Source organism: Mandrillus leucophaeus, unplaced genomic scaffold, assembly GCF_000951045.1.
Source record: "Mandrillus leucophaeus isolate KB7577 unplaced genomic scaffold, Mleu.le_1.0 Scaffold1146, whole genome shotgun sequence".
Lineage (NCBI taxonomy): Eukaryota > Metazoa > Chordata > Mammalia > Primates > Cercopithecidae > Mandrillus > Mandrillus leucophaeus.
Genome location: NW_012099721.1, coordinates 295,905 through 304,168, shown reverse-complemented (window position 1 = coordinate 304,168; position 8,264 = coordinate 295,905). Strand labels below are relative to the sequence as shown.

General features: G+C 45.8%; 1 protein-coding gene and 1 long non-coding RNA gene across 3 annotated transcripts in view; one reads left to right on the top strand and one right to left on the bottom strand.

Moving 5' to 3' along the window:
* SCHIP1 (schwannomin interacting protein 1) overlaps positions 1-8,251 on the bottom strand; it is a 151,501-nt gene extending 143,250 nt beyond the window's left edge. Inside the window, exons 1-2 of one of the 2 annotated variants that reach the window (XM_011997540.1) lie at positions 8,029-8,251; positions 7,146-7,808 (exon numbers count right to left, since the gene is read on the bottom strand). In XM_011997540.1, the coding sequence (XP_011852930.1) occupies positions 7,146-7,790 (645 nt within the window). In that variant the 5' untranslated portion in view covers positions 7,791-7,808; positions 8,029-8,251. Of the gene's footprint in view, positions 1-7,106; positions 7,809-7,902 lie in introns of both variants that reach the window. The other variant, XM_011997530.1, reaches the window with a different exon arrangement.
* LOC105552060 lies at positions 3,609-6,863 on the top strand. The gene is made up of 3 exons (XR_001007937.1): positions 3,609-3,647; positions 3,721-3,916; positions 6,503-6,863. It is a non-coding gene; the product is annotated as an uncharacterized LOC105552060 (long non-coding RNA).
* Positions 8,252-8,264: the final 13 nt, after the last annotated feature.

The following is an 8,264-nucleotide window of genomic DNA, read 5'->3' as shown; positions in this document are numbered from 1 at the left end:
GACAGAGTGAGACTGTCTGAAAAAAAAAAAAAAAAAAAAAAGGAGTTATGATGTCACCAAAAGAGCCAGGAATCAAAATCAGAAATTGATGAGTCTGGCCTGATGTTTGTCAGGTGTGAGATTTCTGTCAGGAATGCCAGCAAGGAGTCTGAAACTGGAAATGCAGGCGGAGCGGGAAGCGATGGAGGGAGGTGAGGTGTTCAAGAAGCTCTGCAAGTGTGTGATAAGAATATCTGCCTCTGTTTTTCAGATGTGCATCCTGAAAATTTTCCGGAGGATGACTTAAAGGTCCACTATGTGCAAACTAATTGGTAGGCAAAGATTTCTTTTAATCAAACTACATTTTCAAAGACTGTTCTACAATGCAATGATCCATCCAATAATAATTGTACACACACATAGCCCCAGAACTAACGGTATATTTTCAAAATTTTAAGAATTGTTTAAATTAGGAATTGTTTAAATTAAGAATTGTGGTTTACCTGCAACCTAATTTTTTTTTAAAAAAGACAAAAACCTAACCATATTTCTTTGAAGTCTAGAGTACATGCCAGTAGACGGAGCAGCCTTTGTAGCTCTTAAGCAAAAATTATCATAAATAGGAAAGTAGGCAAAGAACTTTTCATTATAGTACAAGATATTTCAAGGAAAAAGGTTGAAGCACAATACATTTCACTCTGGTAATTTCCAGTTATAGTTTAAAAAAAAAAAATTAACACTGTCATGTCATGCTCTCCAAGTAACAGGAATAAGTGATAGCTGCATTCCACACAGAATGCTTTCAATGCTGTGCCCCAGGCTGCAGAATCACACAACTTATTAAACTTATAAACTTTACTATTTTTGTAGGAATACTAAAGACATCTTAATTCAGTCTACAAAACAGAAACTTGTGTAATTTAAACATAGCCCAAGTAACTAAGGAAATAAACTACTCAGCCATTTAAGCTACTTTAGTAGCGTCATTGATGGGGAAGGAGTAACTGGGCTATAATTCTTACAGAATAATACATTGAAAATAACCTATAATTAGTACCATTCTAGGAAAAAATGTAGGTAATTTAAAAAGTGTGCTACTAGCTAATAGTATAAACAAATAAAAAGACAAATTATTTTCAAGTACTTTGGAAATAACTTCGTCAGAAGAATTTGCTTTCAATTAACTTGTCAATTAAAATTGTTCTTATCTTCTCATTAAATGAGGAAAATGCACCTGTCATAGGCACTAAAAAATAATAAAACTGCACTTAAAATGTGTTGAGTCTACAACTAGAGCTCTTCTCTAATTTAAAAACGATTCCTTTTTTAAACAACAGGAGTAAAGACTGGTTGGATGTAACAAGTGATCTCCTTGCTCTCTTCTTGTTTTCTCTTAAGAGGGAGGAAGCAGCCACCCAGCCACCTGAAGGGAGGTGTCCTGGAAAGCAGGATGCAGATGGAATAGAGCAATGGGAAAGAGGGGAAACCTCGTTCATTGCTTTAAGCATCATGTGATGGCAAAGTAAAAAAATACTTCCTTGGAAGACAGTTAGGCAGCTTCTTATACAGGTAAACATACACCTACTACATGATCAAGCCATTCTTACTTCTAGTTATTCACCCAAGAAAAATGAAAGTGTATATTCAGGCCAGGCACAGTGGCTCACACCTGTAATCCCAGCACTTTGGGAGGCTGAGGCAGGTGGATTACCTGAGGTCAGGAGTTCAAGATCAGCTTGACCAACATGGTGAAACCTCATCTCTACAAAAATACAAAAATTAGCCAGGCATGATGGTGGGTGCCTGTAATCCCAGCTACTCAGGAGGATGAGGTCGGAGAATCACTTGAACCCGGGAGGCGGAGGTTGCAGTGAGCTAAGATAGCACCATTGCATTCCAGCCTGGGTGACAAGAGCGAAACTTCGTCCCAAAAATAAATAAATAAAGTGTATATCTGTAAAACAACTTGTACATGAGTGTCCATAGCAATTTTATTTGTAATAGCCAAAACCTAGAAACAATGCATGTGTCTGTCAACAGATGAAAATGGTATATCCACAAAATGGAATACTATTCAGCAAGTGTTGGAACGAACTACTGATATATACAATAACATGGATGAATCTCAAAATAATCACTTTTTGAGTGAAAGAAGCCAGACAAAAATCCACACATATTGTGTGATTCCATTTTCGTATGTTAATTTTAGAAGACATAAACTAATCTATAACATAGAAATCAGATCAGTTGGTTGCCTAGGGATAAGATGGTGATATTATAAAGGAGTGCAAGGATACTTTTGGGGATGCTAAATATGTTCGTTATCTTGATCTTCATGATGGTTTCACAGGTGTGTCAAAACACATACATATGCCATACATATGTCAAAACTCATCAAATTGTACATTTTAACTATGTACAGCTGATGTATGTCAATCATACTGCAATAAAGCTATTTTTATTTTATTTATTTTTTTTTATTTTATTTTTGAGACAAATTTTCACTCTTGTCACCTAGGCTAGAGTGCAATGGTGCGATCTCAGCTCACTACAACCTCTGCCTCCCAGGTTCAAGTGATTCTCCTGCCTCAGCCTCCTGAGTAGCTGGGACTATAGGTACCCACCACCACACCCGGCTAATTTTTGCGTTTTTAGTAGAGACGGGGTTTTACCATGTTGGCCAGGCCAGTCTTGAGCACCTGACCTCAGGTGATCCTCCCGCCTCGGCCTCCCAAAGTGCTGGGATTACAGGCCTGAGCCACCATGCCTGGCCAATAAAGCTATTTTTAAAGAAAAAAGTCAAAATGGGCTGAGTCTTCAGAGACAGAAAACAGGCTAGACATGGAGGAACACACGTCCCCTGAAGGAGAGGAAGCCTCAGGGAAAAACACAGAGAAAAAGATGTGTAATTATATTCCATTTAGGAGGAAGAGTACACTGAGGCAGTGGCCCTCCCACCCTACTTGGCGACAGGTCCACAGAGTCTTTTGAACAGGAGCAAGAGGGCTACAGTGATGCACTAAGGTCCTGGAGAAGCAGAAGAGAGAAAGCCGACTATTTGTGGCCTGCTGTCATAAGAGAGAAAACTGTTCAATCCTGCACACCAGAGTCACAGTAGGCAAGAAGATAAGAATTTAAGAGAAACATGAACTTCCGCAAGCAGGACTCCTAATCTGAAATCAAAGGCACCAACCCCAGACCCTTTCTTTACTGTGTCTATGGCCCTTGAATTTAATAAGAGGGTTCACCCACAAGAGGGAATACAAGCCCAGGGCAGGACTGTGAGAAGCACACTGACACCAGATGAGTAGGGGCTGCCCATGGAAGGGGCACTTCTGGGAGTAGTTCCGATTTTTGGGTAGAGCCCCTCACCCTCTCTGCATGTGTCAGGCATTTATTTGTGCCAGGCACAATGCAAACTACAGGGGATATGGCTGCCCCAGGTGCTGACATCACAGTGGAGGGCTTGGCCAGGTGCTGGAGGTCTGTCTTGAGCCCCCAGCTCTGAGACGGAGCAAGGATCCAGTCACCAGAGTGTTTCCATCAGGACTCCTCAGGCCCCTGCAGGCTCTGACACCAAAGACAGTTCCTGACAGCATCCAAGCTCATCACCCTCCACAGATACCAAGAGACAGAGATTAGTTGTTTAAACCCATCAGAAAGTGAAGGTCAGTGCTAGGTTTTAAATCCCACCTAAACATTGTGGTTTTTAAATTTGCCTCTCAATCTTTCCTGAATTAGGGACAGCTGATTGTCATCCCATTTTTGAGACTTCAGTCATCCTTCTGTGTGCATCGCCGCAACTGAGAGGAAGGAAAGAGCAATGGATATGGAGTGAGGAGACCTGAATTCTGTCACTATTCTGTTCTGCAGAACCCAACAGTATGTCATTAAAACAAAACAATACAAAAACCTGTCTGTGAAAGGAGACTCATAAGTAAGGGAGTTTTGATGATTTCCCAGTTTACTTATGTCCTTAATTCTAAGGAAGTGCAATAAGGGACTTGTCAATAGGAAACCCTTTAAGTTTCAGGGAGATGGGAGCTGCTTCCTTTCCTTTTATTTCAAAGTATTTTAAGCATTAAAAAGAGCGGGGAAAAACTAGACTGGTGTCAGAAGAAAGAACAAAACCCTGTTCATGAGTTTCTCACTGGGCCTGAGGCAAATCACTTAACCTCTCTGGGCCTCAATTTTCTCAACTGTAAAATGGGAGTTGGATTAGGTGTGGGCTGTGTTGCTGTTATAAACATTCATTCATTCATTCATTCATTCATTCACTCACTCATTCAATATTTGAGAACCTATTCCATCCCAGGAATGTCCCAGGCAATAGGTTATAGAGTTAAAAAACAGACAAGAACCTTGCACTCCCACCTACATTTCAGAGGAACCAAAAATAGAGAACTAAATAAGATAATGTCAGACAGTGACAAGCACTAAGAAAACAATACACCAGGAGTGCTTGAGTTGGGGTGGAGTGTTGTTACTTTACTTTAGGAAGGGTGGTGGGGGACAGCTTCTCTGAACTGGTGAGACTTGAGCTGAGTCTGGAATGATGAGAAGGAACCAGACACTTGCCTCCAAGCAGAGGTAACAGAAGGGCAAAAGCCCAGAAGTAGGAATAGGCTTACTTGGTGAAGAGAAGCTATCTCCTTTTCATTGTATACCCCACTCCTAGTGGTGTGTATTAATGCCACTTAAATATATTCATACAAGACACTTTAAAGAGGAGTAAAATATCATTGGATTTGAACAGTTCCCTCAAGGCAGGCCTTCTCTTCCACACGGCTCCTTTGTTGTTCTCAGGTTTCTGTCCTCATGGTCATAAATTCCCTTACTCCAGGCAGCACTAAACAGGATTTAAATCAGTGCTTTTCAATCTTTTATAACAGCGACCCATAGTGAGAAGTAAACTTTATGTTGCAACCCAGCATACATATAAAACTAAACAAAAGTTTTAAAAATCACCAACTTTACTATGACTCCCTGCAATACACTATCAAACATTCTATTTTATTTCATTTTTTTAAAATGCTAAGTTGATTTCATGGGTAACTTACTGTTTGTAAAACACTATTCTAAACCAACATTGACTAGTAATTTTGTTCAAACACAAACCAAAACATGAAAAAATACAGCATTAACCTCCAATGCCACCTCTTCCCTTTTTTCTGTACACATCCTTGCTTTGACACAATGAAATCTAAATTTCTCTGTGTAACTTGTAGAGGAAATGACCAGAAGAGGCATTTCCAGGAAAGCTGGAAGTGAAGGAAAGAAACCCAAATATGCAAATATGCAAACTGTTCACTAGGTGAGGATACACCATTGGTTTCAAAGACTGCCCAAGAAGAAAAGATTCATAGTCTTCACAATAACCAGAAGAGTTGTGTATGTGTTGGGGGTGGGGGTATGAGGTGGTGCTAGGTAAGCCATCAAATTTTAAGTTCCTGGAGGGAAGGCAGTCTGTATCCCTACCTTCCCTCACCAGAATTTCAGCCCCATGTGGACTGATGTGTAACCACAGCACTCAGAACCATCCCTGGCACACAGCACATACATGGGAGCTCAAAAACAATTTGTTTCACAACTTTAGAACAATGGAGCTCACTGTCACCATCAAACCCTAACTTTGCACGTATGCCCAATTATTAAATGTTCCTGGAATGTATAAATGTCATGCAATAGTAAACTAACCTCTTGTTTATTTCCCAGTCATTGTTCAAGCCCGGGTATTAATGAGGTATTTTTCTCAAGCACAAAGTGGGAAAAGGATATTTTCTATTGCAAGGTACAAGAGACAGTATTGGCTGTCATGGAAAGATTCCACCTCTGTTAGTGGCTATGGTAAACTCCTAAACAGCTGGGATTAAAATAAGTATGTTAATTTCATAAGTAGTTTCCCAAGGGAAACTAACCAGCAGGCTGTCAGCCAAGGGTTTTCTCTGATAGAACCACGGAAATTTCTCTGTGAAACAGTTACCATCCTCACCCCTGAAGTCAGAAGTGCATGCACCCAATTTTTAGGAGCCCCGGGGTCCTAGTGTCACAAAAATTACACCTGCAAGGCAAGCATTTTCCCACCTGCCACACAGCTGCCACACACAGAAAGCAGCTCCCTTCAACTATGCCCTTCAGCCCTAATTAGGATCATCATTAATGATTTCAAATTACAACTGTTGCTTTATCTCAAAACAGTGCTAAACAGGGGAGCTACATTCATGATGGTTTTCTTTTAAGTCTTTATCTCCTCGTCTCTCAGGGGCAAAAAAGATGTTGAGACAAGTGTGAACCTGCCAGAGCTTCTTATTATAGATGCAGCCCTCCTCTCCTCCCTCCCTCTTTTCCACTCCAGCACCCCTCCCGGTCTGGCTTTCCTGAATTGAGGCAGTAGCCTCCGGTAAGAAACTGTAAGTGGCTCCGTTATCAAAACAAGGAGGGATTCACAGCAGAGGGAGAGTCAGGCGACCGAGGGAAGAACCCCTCCCTTATCCTGACAGATCCATTTGCCCCGTTCCCCCAGGTCAACAATAACTCGGGTTTCATAAAGGAAGAAAGTCTTAGAGGAGGAAAATCAACCCATCCAAATACAGGAGCATCTGCTTAACGCAAGACGGAACGAACCCAGCTGCCAGACCGGTGGTGTGGGCAGGAGAATGTGTGCGCGTGCATAGGGACAAGCCTATATACGGATGAGACATTAGTGGCAACGAGAGGAGAGCCACCACCATTGACAAAGCCACAACTATTACGTTTTGAAATACCCCCGCAGGCACTGACTTTTGGTGCCAGAATCTCCCCAGATTTATTTTCAGGCAAGTGACTCACAACCTGGTCTCCATAAGTAATTCCATTAAAATGAGTCGCCGGTTCCACTAACCCGACTTTCCGCTGCCCTCTGGCTGCTCCTCCTTCCTCTCCGCCCATCCTGCAAACCCAGACAGCTCACAGACCGAGAAACCTTATCCCCAGGGGAGCAGACGGCAGGCTCTCCGGCCTGGCCCCCACCCTCAAGGAAGAATGAATGGGGCCGCGGGCGGGCGGGAGCGCAGGGAGGGGGCGTGAGGGCTGTGCGCGGGGTGTGTACGCGTGTGTGCGCGCGTGGGCACGCACCCCGGCCAACTTACGGAGGTGGAGTTGGTCCTCGCCTGGCCCTGGTTCCGTACCTCCTGCTCCCGGAACTGCAGCCCAGCCAGATGCTTCTCCAGCGCCTCCCAATCCATAGGTGGCACCGGGGGCTCTTCGGGGACGCACGTCCCGCCGTCTGGGGGCTGAAGGCAGAGCCCCCCAGCCGCCGGGCCGAGGCCACTGCGCCGGCCCCCAGCCGGCTGAGGCTTTTGGATCGCCCGGCGGGGGCCCCGGGAACTGCTCGGCCGGCCAGCCACCACCACGTTGCCATTGTGCCTAAGGTCCTGGGGGTCGTGCTGGTGGAGGTTGCCGTTGGGCACCGGGGGCGGCATGGCGGTGGTGGCGCTCCTGCCCCCGCCCCCGCCGCCGCCGCTGCGGGTCCTGGCGCTTACGTCCCCCGGCTCCCGGGCCGGACAGCGGTCATCCCGGTACCCTCGCTGGTCGCGCTCGTCCTCCTCTTCCTCCTCCTCCCCGTCCTCCTCCGGCGCCCACTCATCAATCACCTTCTTCTGGTAGACCGGGAAGGGCTCCTCATAGTCCTCCAGGGCAGACACCAAGTCCAGGCTGCCCCCCGGCGACGATGAAGATTTGCACTCGGAGCAAGGGGTCACTTTGGTGGAGTTGGACTGTGAACTGGCGCGGCTGCTGCTGCTGCTGCTGCCGGCGTCACTGCCTAGATCCATCCCATCCTCTCGGTAATCCTGCGGGGAGGAGGTAGAGAGAGTGAACCGCTGGGCCGAGCCTGCTCCAGCCTCCCGCCGCCCGCCGCGAACGCCCCGGCCCAGTGCCCCGCACCCTGCGCCCGCTGGGTCCGAGGTGCGTCCCCCAAGGAGGCTTGGGGGCGGGAGCCAGCACCAGCCTGAGGCTTCCCTCCTGCCCGCCTTTCCTCTCGCACAGCCAGACTTCCTGCCGGTAACTAACCCTCAAATTAGCAAAGGGGTGCCCAGCCACCAGCGCGTACACTTTTCATACGAGGGGCCCCGCGGCGCGTGCAGACTTTGTATTAACCATTTTGCGCCGGGCGCGCCCCTTTACCCCGCCCCAAGGATTCTCCGAGAACCAGACACTTTCCCAGGAAATTATAATTCCCTGGGGGCGGGAACTGCGAAGAGGGTGGGCGGCTACTAATTTCGCACCTCGCTCTAGGCGCTGAGACC